This window comes from Garra rufa, chromosome 2 (assembly GCF_049309525.1).
Source record: "Garra rufa chromosome 2, GarRuf1.0, whole genome shotgun sequence".
NCBI lineage: Eukaryota > Metazoa > Chordata > Actinopteri > Cypriniformes > Cyprinidae > Garra > Garra rufa.
In genome coordinates, this window is record NC_133362.1 from 13,624,562 (window position 1) to 13,646,396 (window position 21,835).

General features: G+C 40.9%; 1 protein-coding gene across 1 annotated transcript in view; it reads left to right on the forward strand.

Moving 5' to 3' along the window:
- The first annotated feature begins 3,370 nt into the window (after positions 1-3,370).
- Positions 3,371-21,835, forward strand: part of LOC141325192 (solute carrier family 35 member F3-like) — a 49,845-nt gene continuing 31,380 nt past the window's right edge. The window contains exon 1 of the mRNA XM_073833726.1: positions 3,371-3,627. Within this exon, the coding sequence (XP_073689827.1) occupies positions 3,516-3,627 (112 nt within the window). The 5' untranslated portion in view covers positions 3,371-3,515. The remainder of the gene's footprint in view (positions 3,628-21,835) is intronic.

Below are 21,835 nucleotides of genomic sequence, written 5' to 3' on the forward strand. Positions count from 1 at the left end.
GCATGTTTCTGCTTCCACTCTAAACAGGCATTTTCAAAATGACATAATAAATGATATCTGGGGTATTTTGAGCTGAAACATCACAGTCACATTGGGGACATCTGAGACTTATTTTACATATTGTAAAAAGGGGCATAATAAATCCTTAATTTATTAAGCCACAGCCATATCACCCTGGAGCCCAAGACTGGTTGCTCACTGAAGCTAAGCAGGATTGAGCCTGGTCAGTACCTGGATGGGAGACCTCCTGGGAAAACTAGGTTGCTGTTGGAAGAGGTGTTAGTGAGGCCAGCAGGGGGTGCTCACCCTGTGGTCTATGTGGGTCCTAATGCCTCAGTGTAGTGATGGGGACACTATACTGTAAAAAGCACCTTCCTTCGGATGAGATGTTAAACTGAGGTCCTGACTCTCTGTGGTCACAAAAAATGCCATGGCACTTCTCGTAAAGAGTAGGGGTGTAACCCTGGTGTCCTGGCCAAATTCCCTCTACTGGCCCTAGTCAATCATGGCCTCCTAATAATCCCCTTTCATTGATTTGGCTATTTCACTATCTTCTCTCCACCTGTAGGAAAGGAAAGGAGGTGACGTGAGGCCAAGGGTGCTTTTCAATATCCCTCCTCGTTTCCTCGCTCCTCCGTCCTCCATCCTATGACCCGGAAACCTATCGAGCTCAGCCATCTTGTAGGACATCTCAATTCTTTAATTGGATCATGAGGAGGCAAGGATCGAGGAGTGAGGAGGCTTCCTGAGGAGTCTTGAGCGAGGATACGCGGGTGTATCCTATGTGGAAGTGTTTTATCGACTAAACTTGACGCACTCCTCCCCCTTCAGATATGTCATAATAATTTACATTTATATTTTACCTTTGCAGTGTAAATAATGTCATATATTTAAACAGGGCATCTTGCTTTGTTAATAATTATTATGAATGCCTTAAATAACTAACTTTAACAACATATGGGCAGATCCCTTTAGCGCAGCTGATGACGCTTTGAAGTGACGCTTGAGTGGCCAAGAATATTCCAATGTTCCTCCTTTGATTCCTCCATCCTCATTTCCTTTCCTTAAATCCTTCCTTCATATCCTAGGGGGGTGGAGCTAAGACGCGAGGAAAGGAAGCAAGGAAAGGAAACGAGGATGCAAAAATAAGAAATGAAAAGCACACCCACGGCTGCCCCCAGAGCTGTAGCTGTAGCTGGTGTGTGGTGAGCGCACTGGCGCCGTTGTACTGTGGCTGCCGCCGCATCATCCAAGTGGACGCTGCACACTGGTGATGGTTGAGGAGAGATCCCCCATATGATTGTAAAGCACTTTGGGTGTATGGCAATACACAATTAAAGCGCTATATAAATGCATCATTCATTCATTATCCTTTAAAAAAGGGGTGCAGAAATGACCTTACCTTACCCTAAGTCCCTACATGATTTGTGTCAGTCTTTTCTTATGCACTGAACTCTGACAAAATGTCAAGACCACATCTTGACATTCAGAGAAAAAAAATGATGTATCGCATAATGTCAAAATTGGAGAGCCTCATAAAATCACCCTTCCATGACGCTCTCTGCAGTATTTTTCATGTGGAGGCCAAAGCGTGACCTTTACATGACTCATGATAGATCATAGGTATATATTACACCTCAGAGATCCTGTTCTGGTTTCTGTCATGATAGTCCATGTTCATTTTATATCATGTGTCATTCAACTTTAAACATGCCTAGCTGTGAGAAAAACAGGAGTGGAAAATCCAGTAAATGAAACAGGAGAGAGAGAGCAGACAGGTGAATGGGAAGGTTAGATCTTGGAGCAGTCGCTCGCCCCAGTTAAGGGCTGGATTAAATCTTCTTTTAAGGTTCTGGAAGGTGAATAATTCAGGTGATTTCCCAGAGGAGGAAGAAAACACTCCCACACTCTCTCCTGATCTTTTTTCTCCCCATTGCTCTTGTACGTACATATTCCTCTAAGATGGGATGGGGATTTCCTGTGTCATGTCGCTATCCCTCAGCAGTGTTTCAAACTCAGCTCAGATGATCTACTAAATCAATGAGACTATAAAGCAGTATATGCCTGCCAAGTTTTATAATGAAGGAGGATGTTATCTGAAAGGAAACATTAGAGCTCAATTTATTTGATATATATGTTTTTGGATTAAGCTATTTAAATGCAACATTAACAAACAGTTTCAGTTTAATTTTGTTATAAGAGCTGTACTTGCATGACTGGAAATAGCTGCCCATGGGTGTTACTAAAATGGCCACTGAGTAAACTGACTTGCATTAAATTGACTTTAGGGTTTCTGACCTCATTGACCTGATGTTATTTCTTGTGACTGATACCAAACTGCTAATAGCTGTTTAAACTGGAATTTAAAGCAGTATTTTAAAGAAATTTATTATTATTTTTATTACTATTAATAAATAAAAAAATTAAATTAAATGAAAAAAAAAAATTAAATAAAAATTAAACAATGTTTTAGGTAGCTAGTTTTGTCTACCCCATGTAAGTAAACAACAGCATAGACTGCAAGGTTCATGTACTACTGAATATGTTGTTCTGCTAATTTTTGCTGTCCAAACCATGAAAAAAAACTTGTGGAAGCTGATAAATCATATAGAGAAGGACTTAGTAAGCAGGAAAGGGAACAATATATTTCGACAAACTAAAGTTAATAGTTGGTAAAGATATGTACAGGCAGTATTATTTAACATATTAGCCTAATATCGCACCTACCTGACCAGAAATGATAACAAACACAAATGTTGTCAAGATTCTTGCCCTGGAAATCCTGGTTCAGTTTGGCCAACCACAAACACCTTTTGTTCCTCTTCCTCAGACAGTTGCACTCTTCTCTTTGATTTGTTATAACTTTTGGCAGCCTATAGTACTCCAAATGTTTTTCCGGGTCCAACCGATAAAATCAAGCCCGAAACATGACAATAATTGACCATTTCTGCAGCAATAAGATAAAATCAAGCCCAAAACATGACAATAATTGACCATTTTAGCAGCAATAATCAGCTTTATTCAAGCTTCGATCGGTTCAGTGGCATTGTTTACATTCAATGTTGCCATAGGGGAATTAATTGTTTTTAAAAAATATATTTTCTAAGGTAGCCATTTTTATGTTTCTCCTCATGTAACTGTTAACTCATTGTGTTTGTTGTGTATGTTTTATTTGTATTTTAAATTATTTTAATTTTCTCTTGATTAATCATTCCTTTTACTCCGGTGACATTTTTACAGCTAAAGGGGGTTAATATGTTGGAGTACAGCGACGCAGCTGGCAGAATCATCATCACTGCAGCAGAGGTTTATTTACCTAAGCGATGAAAAACTCTATTGTCAAAATCTCTATTGGGCAAACGAAATGAACTGCAGCACCGTGACTGTCCCGCGTGGAGAATGCAGGAGGATACCGCAGAGTGTTTAGTGGGAGGGGAGAGCAGAGATCAGGGGTAGAGGAGGCGTACCAGACATCGAGAGCAGTTCGGTCACAGTCAGCTTTAGGGATGTAGTCGATGCGGCTTGAGCTCCGTTTGTCCGAGCTCGTCAATATGAAGAAACATTCGGCCCGGGTCGCGCCACTGTCCGCCTGTAACAGTCCGGTGCTCACCCTGACCAAAGTGAGAGGTACGTGCGCAACGGGCTCCGTCCGCAACACGATTCGCGATTTAACCTCATTCTGTACGCCGGTCTGCTTTCCTACATGTCTTAACGTGCAGTTTAGTGTGCTCTGATGCTTTAAAACCTTCTTTGTAATTTAAATCGAACTGGAGAGCATGCGAAACATAGCGTAACATCACAGAGAAACACCTGTCTCCTTTACGCATCACCAGTGCGGCTGTTCTCTGCACCTTTTATGACTAGAATTTCAATCTAAACAGATTATCGTTTAGGTTAAAATACATTCAGATCTGTCTGTGCCTGTTGATTTTTTGTCATAATTTGGAACCAATCCTAATAGTGCCATTTCTCAAAGAATCATTTAAGCATTACTTTTCAATTATAAAAAAGACCTTAACTTCTGACATGGAGTTAAGAGATATGCTGATATTCTGTTATTTTCTTGAGAAAATGATCTGCTCTTTCTAGTGAGACATCAAACAAGTCATTTCTTCATTCCAGATGATTGTTAATGCAGAAAGAAACGTCACACTCTTTATTTAGTCACTTACTTCATCTTATTGTCTGAAATAGTGTTAAATGACTGGAAAACTGCAGATGATGTACTGCTACAATATTTTTACATTTTACATGCTGTTTATATACATGTATGCATATATAGAACTGTCATTAATGTAGCAGTAAACCAAAGTTAGAGAAAAAATCTAGCTGCTGTAGTGAGGCATTTTGGCATTTTTTTAACAATATTTGCAGTGAAAGTACATTGTCATTTTAAATAGAGCGTTATTTTCGCATACAATTATAAAATTAATAATAGTACAATGCTTTTAGTGCATATTATTGTTGTTATTGATCAGATTTAAGTGCGTTCTGATTTCATAGCTGTGCAGTCATGGGAGCAGTGAGCTGCTTGGTACATCAGGTTGATTACATGTCCCATACTTTCCCATTTCTGTGATGTATGAACCCTGTACATGCTGTTCTTCCAGAAGCTGAGTGTGTGTGTGTGTGTGTGTGTGTGTGTGTGTGTGTGTGTGTGTGTGTGTGTGTGTGTGTGTGTGTGTGTGTGGAATACCAGTAGATTTTGACCTTGTGGGGACATTTCTCAGGTCCCCATGAGGAAACAGGCTTATAAATCATGCACAATGAGTTTTTTTGATGAAGTAAAAGTGTACACAATCTCCTGTGAGGGCTAGGTTTAGGTGTAGGGTAGGTGTAGGGCGATAGAAAGTACGGTTTGTACAGTATAAAAACCATTACGCCTATGGAATGTCCCCATAAAACATGTAAACCCAACATGTGTGTGTGTGTGTGTGTGTGTGTGTGTGTGTGTGTGTGTGTGTGTGTGTGTGTGTGTGTGTGTGTGTGTGTGTGTGTGTGTGTGTGTGTGTGTGTGTGTGTGTGTGTATTTGTGCTCCAAACCATTATTTATATTAATTTTTGTTGTATTAGCTTGCATTTTGTAGATGCCTACAAAGCACATATTTTTAGCCTTAATCTTAGAAACCAGGACAGAAGACAGGTACTCCGAGTTCACATTTTGCTCTGGTTTTGTGGTTTGTATCAAACTTGAATGAGCACAGACAGAAATATCAGCCGTTTTTGTAAAGGTTTCACTTGTAGCAAGCAGCTTTGTCATACTCTGACATCTCATTTATGTACAGATCATAGTATGAGTAACCATCTTCCCCAAGTGTCCAATCTAAAGTGATGACCAGCACCAGCTGGAAAAATGAACTACAAATCGACTCTGACTCACTGATGAACTCATTCTGAAACAGATCCGCACTTGTTAATGGCAATCACTTGTTCTCTGAATAGTCTGATTCTTACACTCATATGTGTGCATAGATATAGTCTCTAGTTCTTTAAATGGACTGCTTCAGAGGCAAAGGCAGAATCAACGGAAGCTGCTATACTCTAGAGTATGTTTATGTGTAATATGGTGAATGAGGTGGGATGTTAAACACTCATTGATCTTTGGTTTCAGCTCTGGCTCAGACCCAGCGGTCTACTCATACTGTTGCAGTTGTTTAGGCCTGCCTGCAGCCAAATTCTGGCAGCTTCTATGATTGCTAAAAGCTTGAAGTTGGCAGTTTAGTTGGGCCTTTTGGGCTTCTTTTGAGGACGAGGTATGGGAAATATGAAATGAGTCATTTTTAGGATATTTATAATACTCTCTTATATCCCGCATTAAAGGGTTAGTTCACCCAAAAATGAAAATTCTGTTATTAACTACTCACCCTCATGTCGTTCCAAACCCCTAAGACCTTTGAATTTAATCAAAAGTATTTTCATTTTTCTTCTGAAGATGAACGAAGGTCTTGTGGATTTGGAATGACAGAGTTTTCATTTTTTTGGTGAACTATTCCTTTAATATTATGCAAAGGCATCTTAAAGTAAACAATTGTTGGTTGATTTCCCCAAAAAGTAAACGCTGTGGTGATTTTATATTGGGTCAACAAATGGTGTGAGTTTAGGGGCGGAGCTATTTATTTGTCCAGCCAATCATTCATTTAGATCTAAACGTAAAAAAAAAAATGACTCACAGTTCAGTGAGGGAGTCATTTGTGGACATCTGAATGATCTGATCAGATTCAATCTACAAGCTAACAAAATAATTCACTAAAAGGATAGTACACCTAAAAATGAAAATTTATTGGTGTGTATTTAAGATGTTAATATATTTTCTAATATTCCACATTAAAGAAGTTCACTTCCAGAACAAAAATTTACAGATAATGTACTCACCCCCTTGTAATCCAAGAAGTTCATGTCTTTCTTTCTTAAGTCGTAAAGAAATTATGTTTTTTGAGAAAACACTTCAGGATTTTTCTCCATATAGTGGACTTCTATGGTTCTAAAATGCTGTTTAAATGCAGTTTCAAACGATCCCAAATTCGGCTGCAAATGATCCCAGCCAAGGAACAAGGGTCTAGTGAAAATTCTAGTGAATTATTACAATTTATATACTTTTTAACCTCAAAAGCTCATCTTGTCTTGCTTTGCCTGAACTCAGATTTTTCCAGTTCAAGTTAGGGTATGTCAAAAAACTCCCATCTTATTTTCTCCCTCAACTTCAAAATCGTCCTACATCGCTGTATACCTTTTTTGTAAAGGGTGTTTTACCTTCTTTGCATGTTCACTTTGAAAACACTGGGTCGGTACTTCTGCAGCGATGTAGGACGATCTTGAAATGATTTTTGAAGTTGAGGGAGAAAATGAGATGGGAGTTTTTCAACCAATGCTTTTTTTAAATAATAACCAATCATTTGCTAGGTAAGACCGTTCTTCCTCGGCTGGGATCGTTTACAGCTGCATTTTGAAGGTTCAAACTCAGGGCACCATAGAAGTCCACTATGTGGATAAAAATCCTGAAACAATATAATTTCTTTACGATTGAAGAAAGAAAGACACGAACATCTTGGATGACAACGGGGCAAGTACATTATCTGTACATTTTTGTTCTGGAAGTGAACTTCTCCTTTGCAACAGCAACATCAAATAAACAATTGTAGGTTGATTTTTCTTAAAAAAGAAAGCGCTGTGGTGCTTTTATATTGGCTCAACAAATGGCATAAGTTTAAGGGCGGGGCTATTTCTTTGTCTAGCCAATCATTCATTTCAAATCAAACATAAAAGAAAAATGGCTCGCAGTTCAGTGAGGGAGTCATTTGTGGACATCTGAATGATTTACTGACTGACTGTGTCAGATTCAATCTACAAATTACCTGAATAACCAATTAAAGTGATAGTTCATCCAAAAATAAAAATTCTGTCATTAATTACTCACCCTCATGTGCTCCCAAACCTGTAAGACCTTCATTCAGCTTGGGAACATTAAATCTGAGAGCTTTCTGACCCTGCATAGACAGAAAGGTTCATGTGACATTAGTGGTTCAACCACAAAAATAATGACTTTGTTCAACAATTTCTTCTTTTCTGTGGCAGTCTTTTGACTGACTCATTAGTAAAAAACTGTTCAAGATAGTCGTTTGTTCGCAAATTGGAAATCATGGCTAGCACTGCATTTTTGTTTGCATGAAACACTTGACAAAATTTTCCCGGCTAAATTTTGTCTTCACATTTGTAACCCTGTATAACCAGAAATCGCCAAATTAAGCTTTAGTAAAAGCATTTTTACTTGTTAAACAACCACATTGCTGTATGAAGATATTCAGTGTTTAGTTATTAGCCTACTCATAAGTCCTAAGATTCATTTCAGCTAGAACGTTAAACCAGAGGAATCTGTAAACCTGAGCCTATCCTCCATCAGGCGCTAAATCTAATGCAGGGTGGCAGAAGTAAGAAGCTGTAATAAACCTGCAGTGAGTCATTACACTGATGTGACTCACGCACATTCACTGCCAAACTCTTTCTGTTCACATCTTGGCTTTCGTAAGAACTCTGCGTCCCTGTTTGGAAGCCAGTGGGCCGTTTTAAGTTGGTTTTTGGTGCACATCCAGCCATTTAATTGAAGCCTTTTAATCAAATATATTTCACAGCAGTCAGCCGTGGGACACAACATCTATGTTGTTTTGAGATGTTTTTCTGTCTGACATCAATCAGTTTGATACAGAGCTTTAGTCTAAGAATAACTTTCACATGTTGCTCCTGATACGTTTGTGTTTGGATGCACGTAATCCCAAATAAGAGGCGTTTTGCGTGAGTGGAAACGGGTGCTTTTGTCTCTTGTTCAGCACACTAGTGAGGGGGAGAGATGTCATCCGAGCTTCACTTTTAGACGTTTACATATTCTTGTTTAAATTACAAAACAAATATATATTAAGAAAGTCTCGACTTGGGGAAATTATTGTACATTGCATATCATCAGACATATTTTTATTTTATGAGTCAAGTATAGGCCCACGTATGTATACATATTAATAAAATAAATATTGTACTTACATATTACACATCTTCGAGCGACACAGAGTAGCAGTGACTCAGTCAATCTGTTTTTAAACATAATCTTTGAGTGAATGATTCAATGACTCACTAAATTAATCTTTGTACACTCTTAAAAATAAAGGTGCTTCACGATGCCACAGAAGAACCTTTTTTGTCTAAATGATTCTATAAAGAACCTTTAACATCTGAAGAACCTTTCTGTTTCACAAAAGGTTCTTTGTGGTGAAAGAAAAAGGGTAAGAAAGAGATGGTTCTTTAAAGAACCTTTGACTGAATGATTCTTTGTGGAACCAAAAATGGCTCTTCTATGGCATTGCCATGAACAACCTTTTAAAGCACCTTTATTTTTAAGAGTGTAGGCCTATTTGAACGAATCAGTTCAATAATTCATTCAGTCAAAAAGACAGTCACTTGTCACCAACTACTGGAGTTTTACTAGATATACTATATCTTGAGGCTACTGCTATTTCCCCCTTCTTTCTTTCTTAACTAAAAATGTAACATTGTTTTGATCACACAAAACATTGTCATTGTTTTTATAATGATTTTTTCTTGCTCCACAAATGCATTCTCCTGAAGTGGTGCAAGAACAGTACTTTATAAATCTAGCAAGGCAGCATTTTATTGATGAGTTTTAGCACACTTGTCTCAGTGTTTACAGACTGAGCTGGATTAGTATTGTATACTTAACTCGAAGGCTGCAAGCAAACTGTCAGATTACTTGGGCACTTCACACAGTCAGGACATTAGTGTGGAAAGCTCTGTTTGGGGAGACACCTGCAGCGCTAGCTCATCAATTAGATTCAGCAGGAGGACTTACGGTCAATCTATTATGTATTGATCTAGAGCAGTAACGCTGGCGCGACTCCAGTCTGTTAAACTGCAGTCTTTCTTCTGCAGGATCTCTAGGCTGCAGTGGTGAAGGGGACAGAGAAGGGTATATATATATATATATAGCTTGCTACACCAAATTGTTGGTAGCGTATGACAGTTTCCAGAAAAATATTAAGCAAAACACCCCTTTTTGTGCATCATGCCTCCCCCAACTCAAACAAAACAAACACAGCTTTTACCGGTCTAGAAGTGAAGGTATGTCTCAACAAGTAAAAGTAGGCCACTTTTAACATAATACAAATACTTTTAACTTGAAGCTTAGCTTACCTGTCAAGAAGAAACTTCACAAGTTTGTTGCATCAATTGAACCCACACATTCCATCAAACTCCTCCATCTTGTAAAAACACTGCCGATGTTTATCCTTGTTTTAACCAATTTTCTGTCTCTGTGTGTTTTGGCAAGAATTCAAATTTAGACTTGCACTTTTGTAACGGTATCTGAACTTCTTTTTTAACACTCAGCCTAATATTCTCCCTAAAAAAACTCTCCCTATTGGTGGATAGGAGGTATAGGTTAACAGGCAGGTACAAGATTCTATCATTGCATTCAAACTTAATGCAGTGATTGGACAAACATTTTCAGTTCCTGAGACTTCCACAGAAATTAATTGCTATCATAATGGTTTTACATTAGGGATGGGACAATAATTTGTTGCAACATGAATCGAGAAATGAATCATCGCAAATCTGAGCTTAGTTTTAGACAGCCGATGGCACTGCTTGCTTTAGAAACAGCCGTGCTCTGCTTGTTTCCAAATCTTTACACACACTTGAATATAAAACAATCATTCATACAATTAGAAAAGGTGGGCTCACAGTGGGCTGTTTACATTAATCTAGCACCATTAAAGAATTCTGAGCCAACGTGAAATTACATGACTCAGCCGAACGCACAAGTACTCTTCAGCACTCTTCTTCGTGAGTGTTTGAATGTGCGGTTAAAAACTAGATTAGAGTGCCATCTGCTGTTAAAATCTAAGCTTAGAATCGTTTCCAAAGAGAGTCACAATGCATTCGGAAGATCTCAGAATAGATTTACCATCCCATCCCTATTTTTCATAGTTTCGAAAGAATAATTGCAGTAAATGACAAAATCACAAAGCAACAAAGTTCACATGTGGTCGTGATGGAACGTATCAATGAACAGATATCTTTATACTGGTATAAGGCAAGATCTGATCTGACTACGGATGTAACAATGCACCCCGTGCCGGTTGAAAATCGATAAATACAAGTCGGTTAAGATGTTAAACGATTCGCGATACAGTTGACAGTGGGAGATTATGTAAGGAATAACTGACGACGGGCCATTGAATTCTTAGAAAATAATGCATTATTTGTGTGCATTATTTTCTAAGAATTCAATGGACCAAAGTCAATTATTCCGCTTATATTATGGTTACCACACCTCAAGACATCGATCAGATTATATATTTCAAGACATTCGTCCAGTTTTTGTCCTTAAACCGCTATTGTGAGTAGGATTAATTTCTTACGCAGCTCATCCAACACCTTCTTGTTAGTTCCAAAACATCATTTTAGACCTAGTAATGACACTTGAGCCGTTGATAGCAAACTAATGCAGTTAATAATGAAGTTTAGACAGACCGACAGACAGGCAGATAGACAGAAAGAGAGAGGGAGAGAGAGAATGACAAAAACATTATTAATATTTCTGATCACTTTTTTTAAAGATGACTGAAAAACCAAAGTGAAGTACAGACTTACTTCACTCAGTCATTTATTTACTTAATAACAGTAATAAATATCCGTTATATCAGTTATCGAGAACATAAACATGCAAATAATTGGTATCGTAACCCGTTATAAAAAAATAAAATCAACATCGGTCGATCACTATTCATAATCTCAGCCCTGCTTTGTTTACAGTGGTAACCAAGAAAACGCTATATTGCTGCTGTTCCATAAGCACCACCTGCTGTCAGAGAGTGAATCTGCGTTTCATTCAACCTGTCTGCTGTTTGTGTTAGGATAATTTCACAAAGCTCAAGTCAGACCATTCATTTTTACAATTTATACAATCTAATTTTAATTTTAAAAAACCCCTGCATGTATGCAACAAATATGTTTTGATTGTAATTAAAATGCAGTGGTTGCCTTTAATTTTAAATGGAAAGCACTCAGGCAAAGCCTTAGTTTATTTATATGAAGAGATTTCTTTTATTTGTTTTTTTGGGTTTTGCGTTAAAATTTCAGATTAGTTTAGTTATATGACACTTCAGTTTCACAAAAAAAAAAAGTGTCTCATATAAATGCAAGCATTGACTAAAGTGTCCGCGAACTGCTCCAGTAGGCCTGCTGGAGCCACGCCATTGACTGTAGCATATTATTTACTCAGTAAAAGCCTCCTTTAATGATCCGATTTGTTTGTGTAAGAAAAATATCCATATTTAAAACGTAAGAATAACTTTAATCTAGTTTGCGAAGTTGTACACAGAACTTGCTGCTTTGGGAAGGGGCGTGGCAGTACTAAAATGCCGTCTAAAGCTGTTCGCCAATTGCAGCACAGTGGGACTGCTAACCAAATCACAACACATTTAGTTTTTCGGAAGGCGGACATTCATCAAACCTGGAACTAATTGAGCCATTTGTGCCAGCCTGGGGAGAAAGCTATTGTAATAATGTAAATTATGTGAAAAATAATGCGTTTTTCGAACCACCAAGCATGAGAGCATGTTCTAGTGCACCCTCAAAACAAAATAAAGACTTTGTAAAAGAGCATAATAGGACTCCATTAAATTAAACAGTTGATTGAATAATACAATGACTCATTCATAAAATATGGCCACCTACTGGTGTAATGTTGTAAATCAGTAAATGAGTCTTTTTGATAAATGGAAAAGATTCAGTGAATCAAAAATCTATCCTACTGCCCACTTAGATGCCTCTGATGCTCAGTACTACAGTACACAGCCACACACACACACACACACACACACACACACACAGACAAACAGTGGGCAACTGGCAGGGTTATGCTTCTCTCTGTCATGTCCGTGAGCCGTGAGCTGGGTCACAACAGAGTGTGACATCCCAGGCATCTGTTCTTCTAGCTGGACACTGCAGGGTTCACTGACCTGCTGCACCAACACACACACACACACACACACACACACACACACACACACACACACACACACACACACACACACACACACACAAAAATCTACAGCCACTTGTTTTCATAGATTTCTTCTGTGAGACACACACACAAATGTCTTGACAGTACTTTTGTGTGTTTACCCACAAAACCACAAGCTCCGAATTAATTTGCCAAGTAAATATCACAATGAAATTAAACATCTGCATATAAATACATATGGTCTGACCATGATCAGAATGATTGGACATAATGTAACAGTGTGTTTAAGTTGAGTGCATCTTCAAGCCATGTCTTGCTCTGTATTGCAGAATAATGCTTTTCTTTAATTGCAAATGGAGAGACTGCTGCAGATCCTACACAATGTGTCAGCATCCTGCCCTCTTGTAGTTTGTCTCCATGCCTCTAGAGGTCCCCTATGTTCCCCACTGCCTTAGTTCTTCTTTGTGGGTCCTTGTTAGTGCTATCCAGATCACCTGTGCCTTGTTTCCTCTAGAGTATTTAAGCTGACTATTTTCCCCTGCTTTCTCACTCGGTTTCTGAGTCCCTGCCCTGTGTTTCCAGCCCTGTCTGGCTATAGCCTTCCAAGCTGTCCCAAGTAAGGTATCCTGAGTTACTATTGTTCTCTGATTTTGTTTTCTCCCCTCGTGGAGTCTTTATTTTTCTCTTGTGAGTTTTTCTTTGTTTTGACTGTTGTTTATACCTCGGCCCGAGAAGAACTTTTGTTGTACTATTCTTGCAAAGACTTTTTTTTAAATAAATCTACGTTTCCTGGAATACTGCCTCGAGTGTTTCGTTTGGGTCCAACATCATCACTCCTGTGGCTCTGTGGTAGCATCCTCAACCACCACACCAGAGACCCGGGTTCAAGCCCAGCTTGTGACAGAAAAACCGAGTCACTCATGGACCCAGAGACACTCAGCTCCAAGGACCTGTTGGCGGTGATCGCCCAGCACGAGTCATCTTATCAGCGCCATGAAGCCGTTCTCAGTCGTCAAGAGGAGCTGATGGGCAAACACTCTCAAATTCTAGCCGATGTGATGGCTTCCATCCGTCAGCTTTTTGAACGGCTCCCTGGTGCTTCACCTTCCTCTGCTTCACCTTCCTCTGCTTCACCCCCGAGTTGCAACAGGCCTACTTCAGTTGCGGAGCCCCGACTACCTCCTCCTAAGCCCTTCGCTGGGGATCCTAGTTCCTGCCAGGGTTTCCTCACCCAATGCTCCCTGACCTTCGAGCTCCAGCCCTCAAGTTTTCCTACAGACCGCTCCAAGATTGCTTACATAATTACCCTTCTCTCAGAAAAGGCGCTCTCCTGGGCCTCGGCGGTGTGGCAATCTAAGGATGCCTGTTGTGAGTCCTACGCGGCCTTTGAAGAGGAGTTCAAGCGAGTCTTTGATCATCCAGTCAGTGGTCGGGAAGCTTCCAAGCGCCTACTTACCCTCCATCAGGGTTCCCGCAGCACTGCAGACTTCGCCATTGAGTTTCGGACCATCGCGGCAGGGAGTGGATGGAACAATGAGGCACTGATGGTCTGCTTTCAGGGAGGGTTGTCCGAGCCTCTTCAAGATGAATTAGCCACCCGAGAACCAGCTACTGATCTCGAGTCCCTCATTGCTATGGCCATCCGCTTGGACAATCGCCTGAGAGAGCGGAGAGTGGCTCGGCGCAAGGCGTCTCAATCCCAAGTTCCTTTGAGCAGGTCTGTTTCCCCAGTCCGCTTTCCTGCGTCCAGGGCTTCTCCAGCCCCTGAACAGCCCTCTGATTCCCAGGAGGACATGCAGTTGGGTCGTTCCAGGCTCTCTCCTAACGAGAGGGAACGTCGCATGAGGGAGCGCCGTTGCCTCTACTGTGGTGCTTCCGGCCACTTTCGCTCCACTTGTCCCGAGCTCTCGGGAAACGGATGCCCCCGCTCAGCTACAGGAGGACTGTGATGGGGAAAATTAGAGCTCCTCCTGCTAATGCTGTTTTAGCTGTTCCAGCCACTCTGTCCTGGGAGGGCCACCAGCATCCGGTCCAGGCCATGATCGATTCTGGCGCTGCAGGTGACTTCTTGGATCTATCTTTGGCTAAGAAACTTGGGATCCCTACCCAACTTCTTCCTCATCCCCAGGCAGTTACAGCACTGGATGGCAGACCTCTGGAACCAGGGAGAGTAACAGAGGCCACTCAGTCCCTGCAACTTACTATCCTTCAACACCAGCAGGAGGAGACCTTCTATCTGATTGACTCTCCCGAGTATCCTGTTATCCTGGGCCACCCCTGGCTGTGCAGACATAATCCTCAGATCGACTGGTCCACCGGCACCATTCTGAGCTGGGGTTCACCCTGCCATCTCACCTGCCTACTTCAGAGTCCCTCAGCCCCTAGTTCCGTATTTCAAGAGTCTGTCGACCTATCTCGAATCCCCAGAACCTATCATCAGTTCAAGGCAGTGTTCAGCAAGTCCCGGGCCACCTCCTTACCACCTCACCGCTCTTACGATTGTGCCATTGACCTCCTCCCTGGTTCCTGCCCTCCTAGGGGCCGTATCTTCTCCTTGTCTTCCCCCGAGCGCACTGCAATGGATACCTACATTAAGGAATCCTTGGCAGCCGGCATCATTCGTGCCTCTACTTCCCCGGCTGGAGCAGGCTTCTTCTTTGTAGGAAAGAAAGATGGGGGCCTTAGGCCATGTATTGATTACCGAGGTCTTAACAAAATCACGGTTCGGAATCGGTACCCCCTTCCTCTCATGGCCACTGCCTTCGAACTGTTACAAGGGGCTTCCATTTTTACTAAACTGGATCTACGCAACGCTTACCATCTCGTGCGGATCCGGCAGGGGGACGAATGGAAGACGGCCTTCAACACCCCCACAGGCCATTATGAGTATCTGGTGATGCCGTTCGGGCTCACCAACGCCCCTGCTGTATTCCAGGCACTGATTAATGATGTTCTACGGGACATGCTCAATCTCTTCGTCTTCGTATATCTTGACGATATACTCATTTTCTCGGGATCATTGGAGGAGCATGAAGGTCATGTCAGCAGGGTCCTCCAGAGACTTCTTGATAACCATCTCTACGTGAAACCCGAGAAATGTGAGTTTCATGTTACCCAGGCTCAGTTTCTCGGGTTTATCATCACTCCCGGCCATGTGGAGATGGACCCTAAGAAAGTCGAGGCTGTTCTCAACTGGCCCGTTCCCTCTACGGTTAAAGAGGTTCAGCGCTTCATCGGCTTTGCTAACTTTTATAGGAAGTTCATTAAAAGCTTCAGCTCTGTGGTGGCCCCATTGACTGCGCTGACCAAGGGAGGAGGAATCAAGATCCACTGGGGTCCGGAAGCAGCGGGAGCCTTCCAGGATCTCAAGCGTCGTTTCACTTCCGCTCCAATTCTCTCGATCCCTGACCCAGAAAGACCTTTCATGGTGGAGGTGGACGCCTCGGACGTGGGCGTAGGAGCCATCCTATCACAAAGGGGTGAGGATGGGAAATTACACCCTTGTGCTTTTATGTCTCGTCGCCTGTCAGATGCCGAGCGCAACTACCATGTGGGGGATCGAGAGTTGCTTGCGGTAAAACTCGCCTTGGAGGAGTGGCGCCATTGGCTTGAGGGGGCTCAGCACCCTTTCCAGGTTCTCACGGACCACAAGAACCTGGAATATCTCCAGCAGGCCAAACGTCTGAACCCTCGGCAGGCTCGATGGTCCTTGTTTTTTAATCGTTTCCACTTTCTTCTGTCTTACAGACCCGGCACCAAGAATGTCAAGCCGGATGCCCTGTCCCGAGCCTACTCCCCCGAGACACAGGAGAAATCTTTGGAATCTATTATTCCGAGGTCTAGGATCGTCGCACCCCTTCAGTGGGAATTGGAGAGGGTGGTGCGAGAGGCTCAAGCCCAAGATCCTGACCCAGGAAATGGTCCTGCGGGATGCCTGTATGTACCTCTATCTGCCCGGGCCCGGGTCTTGCAGTGGGGTCATGAGTCTCCCTTGACGTGCCATCCGGGTACTGCTCGCACTCTTGATTTTCTCCAGCGGCGGTTTTGGTGGCCTTCCATCAAGGAAGATGTTAAGGGCTATGTGGAGGCCTGCCCCGTGTGCAATCAGGGAAAGTCTATACATCAGCGACCTCAGGGACTGCTCCATCCCTTACCTGTTCCCCGTAGGCCATGGTCTCACCTTTCTTTGGACTTTGTCACGGGACTCCCACCGTCCCAGGGCAATACTGCCATCCTGGTGGTTGTGGACCGGTTTTCTAAGGCCGCCCGGTTCATTCCCCTGTCCAAGCTGCCTTCAGCTAAGGAGACAGCTGAGCTTCTCATTAACCATGTCTTCCGTGTATTTGGAATTCCCCTGGATATTGTCTCTGACCGAGGGCCCCAATTTTCATCCAGGTTCTGGGGAGCCTTCTGCAAGCTTATTGGGGCCACTGCCAGCCTATCATCCGGGTTCCATCCTGAGTCTAATGGTCAGACGGAACGGATCAATCAGGATCTGGAAACCACCCTGCGGTGTATGGCGGCCAACAACCCCACCTCTTGGGCTACCTACATCATGTGGGCTGAATATGCCCACAACACCCTCAAGTCCTCAGCCACTGGACTATCCCCCTTCGAATGCCAGTTCGGGTATACCCCCCCATTGTTTCCTGAGGAAGAGACACAGGTTGGTGTTCCCTCGGCCCAGCGTTTCATCCAACGCTGTCGGCAGACCTGGAGGAAGGCTAGGCGTACTCTTCTTCAGACCTCCCAGAGATATCAACGTCAGGCTAATCGCCGCCGCCGGACGGCCCCCAATTTCCGAGCCGGTCAAAGAGTCTGGTTAGCCACCAAGAACTTGCCCCTCCGGGTCGAATCTAAGAAGCTCTCCCAGAAATTCATCGGCCCATTCCGCATTGCAAGGAAAGTCAATCCTGTTTCCTATCGTTTGTTTCTTCCCCGTTCCCTTAGAATTAACCCCACGTTTCATGTCTCATTATTAAAACCTGTCTTGTCTTCTCCCTTTGCCCCCCCACGCAGACCCCCTCCACCTCCCAGGATCATCGACGGCCAGCCGGCCTACACGGTCCACCGGATACTGGACTCCAGGAGGGTCCAGAATTCACTGCAGTATCTGGTGGACTGGGAGGGCTACGGGCCGGAGGAGCGCTCCTGGGTTCCAGCCAAAGACATCCTGGACCCAAGTTTGATCCGGGAGTTTCGCACCCGGAGGCCTGGGTGTCCTGGAAGGAACGTCAGGAGCCGTTCCTAGAGGAGGGGGTCCTGTCAGCATCCTGCCCTCTTGTAGTTTGTCTCCATGCCTCTAGAGGTCCCCTATGTTCCCCACTGCCTTAGTTCTTCTTTGTGGGTCCTTGTTAGTGCTATCCAGATCACCTGTGCCTTGTTTCCTCTAGAGTATTTAAGCTGACTATTTTCCCCTGCTTTCTCACTCGGTTTCTGAGTCCCTGCCCTGTGTTTCCAGCCCTGTCTGGCTATAGCCTTCCAAGCTGTCCCAAGTAAGGTATCCTGAGTTACTATTGTTCTCTGATTTTGTTTTCTCCCCTCGTGGAGTCTTTATTTTTCTCTTGTGAGTTTTTCTTTGTTTTGACTGTTGTTTATACCTCGGCCCGAGAAGAACTTTTGTTGTACTATTCTTGCAAAGACTTTTTTTTAAATAAATCTACGTTTCCTGGAATACTGCCTCGAGTGTTTCGTTTGGGTCCAACATCATCACTCCTGTGGCTCTGTGGTAGCATCCTCAACCACCACACCAGAGACCCGGGTTCAAGCCCAGCTTGTGACACAATGAGTTAGAAAACATATGGGTGGTGTAAGCATAAATGAATTGTAATTTCAGGGGGCCTTTATCATGCTACAGCAAAGAATCTGCCACTCTTAGCAGTTCTGGATGGCTGGAATGCAGAATTTTTTACCAAATTATCACAGAAAAAAAAATTACATTTTATAATGTATTTAAATAGAAAAGTTATTTTAAATAGTAAAAATATTTACTTTAAAATATTGACTCATTGAATCATTGAAAATAAATCAAACCAATTGTCGAGACAAGACAAAATAAAAAGTCCAATAAAATCATCAAAATATTCAGAATTGCTCATTTTTATAACACCAATAATATATTGACCAGAGTCAGTATTTCTGTGGACAACATGGCTTTAATTCTTTCAACAGAGCTTAACTTGCACCTAACATGGTATCTTCCTTCAAGGACACGTTACGCAAGTAGGGAAATCCACAAAAATCCGAGCTGTTCCCAGAATCAATGGGATGCTGCACTGCAGAGCTGTACCACCGTCACCCAGATGGCAACACATTCATATTTCATCTCTAACTGTTTGAAGTCATGCATCGATGTCCCAGACACGCTCATGATGCCATTACAAAATAACATGAACCTGCTCCGTAGCGCGTGCGTGAGAGAGGAGACTGTGCTGTTTCATGCTGCTTGAGCTCAGTGCAGAGCTGGCACTACAAAGAAGTGGCAGTTATCAGCAAGAGAGATCTGCACTGCAGAGACAAACATAGGAGGGAGGAAAACTACCAAAGACTACGTATAGAGCTCACAGATGCATTCAGAAAGATAGAAATGGGCTTTGGGTTTGTGCGCAATTTAGAGACCGTTATGAGGCATATGTCACTTCAAAATGACACCATTTTAACAATTACTTAATCACTTTGAGTTTAGCAGTGCACATGGGGACATTTTCATGCTAGAATAGAGAATCATTAGGTGTAATCCTGTGCATTTGTTCTTGTACAATAGGCTCATATTATGTGGCAGTCATACAGCTGAACCAAGCAATCATCAGACCTAATGACTTCAAGACGGCTGGCTTTAGTATTGAGATACAATTATAGTTATTGTTAATATTTTGAATTAGGTTGTTTTTTTTCCATTTTGAATTTAGTTAAAGTTTCATTTTCCTGTGTGTTTTTGTCATTTTTATTATTATTTTTAATTATGTCCCTATATATATGTTTATAAAGCTTGTTTCTGCCACTAGATAAAAAAAAAAATAATAAAAAGGTAATGCAACTTTTCATCTTACAATTCAGACTTTTTTCCTCACAGTTATGACTTTCTTGCAATTCTGGAAAGACATAAGCTCAGAATTGCAAGAAATCAACTATTTTGATGTTAATTTGCAGTAATGGGAAGAAAAAATCTGAACTGTGAGATGTAAACTTAGAATTCAGAGAAAAGACATCATGATTGCGAGGTATTTTTGAGAAAGTCACAATTCTTTTTTTTTTTTTTTTTTTTTTTTTGGAGTGCAAAAACATACATGGTAAATGCAGAAACAGAAACAACAACAACAGAAACAATACCAACAAAAAACAAAAACAAACAAAAAACTATACTAACAACAACAAAAAAAAAACAACAACAATGATAATAAATGAGAAATGAGAACAAGACAATCTGAATAATAATAATAATGTATAAGTGGTAGTAGCAGTATAGGTAGTATTAGCATGTTCAAAAATAATAGAAATGGCCATAAATCGGAGTAACAACTATAATACCAAAGGTAGTGATGATACGGTTAATATTTTGTGATGACAGTAACAGTAATATCAATAATAACAGTAATCATAATAATAATAATAATAACAGCAATAATCCCAAGGATGGTGATTACAGTATGATGTTGTGATGATGGTAACAGTAATATCAATAATTATAATAATAAAATAATAATAATAATAAATAATAATAATAAAAAATAAATAAATAAATAAATAAATAAATAAATAATAATAATAATAATAATAATAATAATAATAATAGTAGTATTAATAACAATAGTAAAGTTTGAGTTGTAACAATGATGTTTTGTGACGATGTTTTGTGATGAAGGCAACAGTACTATTACTATTAATAATAATAATAATAATAATGATGATAATAATAATGATATAATCACAATAGTAGTTATCTAAATATATGTATGCAGGAAAATATACTAATGAACCATACTAATGAACCATACCCAACACATACCACACCTATCCGAGCTTCTGTGTCAGTGTGCATGTTTTTTTTTTGTTTGTTTTTTTTCCCTCCTTCCTCTTCTCCATTCAAGGCAACATTGTAGACATCATATGATGTATGTAAGTTTGAATTCAAGTGGTGCATTAAAAGAAGAGTGCGGTGCATTAAAATCAATATGTGGTGCATTAAAAACATGGGTGGTATTTGTTGGGTGCAGTTTTAATTTATTTATATTTATAAATTTTTAATTATGTATATTTAATGATGTAATCTTCAGAAAACTGTTACCGTCCATACAAAACATCATCCCATCAATTTATTACTTTTCAATGTTTCTCTGATATAGTGATACAATAAATGAAAACAACAACAACAATAATAATAATAATAATAATAATAATAATAATAATATTAATATTAATAATAATAAAAATAATAATAATGAAAACACTCATGTTACTAATACCTTATATAAATATGAATAATATTTTGTGAATACTTAAAGATAAGTGTGTCAGATTTGTAAGAGTTGACTGAGGTCTAATGTTGGATGTTGCGATTCTGATGTATATGGAGATGAAAAATATTCTAGGGAGATGTATTCTGTAAGCAAATTTTTCCAGTGTGTTATGTGAATGGTGTTTCGGGATTTCCAGTTCAAGAAGATAGTTTTCTTGGCAATGGCTAGAGCTATGAGGAGTATCCTTTTGTTTGTTATTTCCTGATTAAGTGTTGATAGATCGCCCAGTAGACAGAGTGAAGGGGATAATGGGATGTGACAACCCAGGAGGTGGGATAGGGATTCGGTGACATCTTCCCAGAATTGTTTAATGGGTGGGCAGTGCCATGTGGCGTGGATATATGTGTCCGGGCTATTTTGTGAGCAGTGCACGCAAGTTTCTGATGTGAATCCCATTTTAAACAGCCTTTCCCCAGTGTAGTGTGTTCTATGAAGGGTCTTGTACTGTATGAGCTGAAGGTTGGCGTTTTTAGTCATGGAATAAATATTATTACAAATTTGAGTCCAGAAGTCGGTATCAGGAGCAATAGAAAGGTCTTTTTCCCATTTGGTTATTGGTAAACTTAAGGTTTTATTTGAATTGGTTATCATTTTGTATAATTTAGAAAGTAATTTCTTGGGGGACGATATATTAACTAAATCTGCTACTGCGGAAGGAAGGTGAAGATTGATGGTTCTGTTATTGATTTTAGATAAGACAGCTGATTTGAGTTGCAAATAAGTCAAGAATTGATTGCTCCCAATACCGTACTTCTGGACTAGGTAGGAAAATGGAACCAGTTTGTTTGAC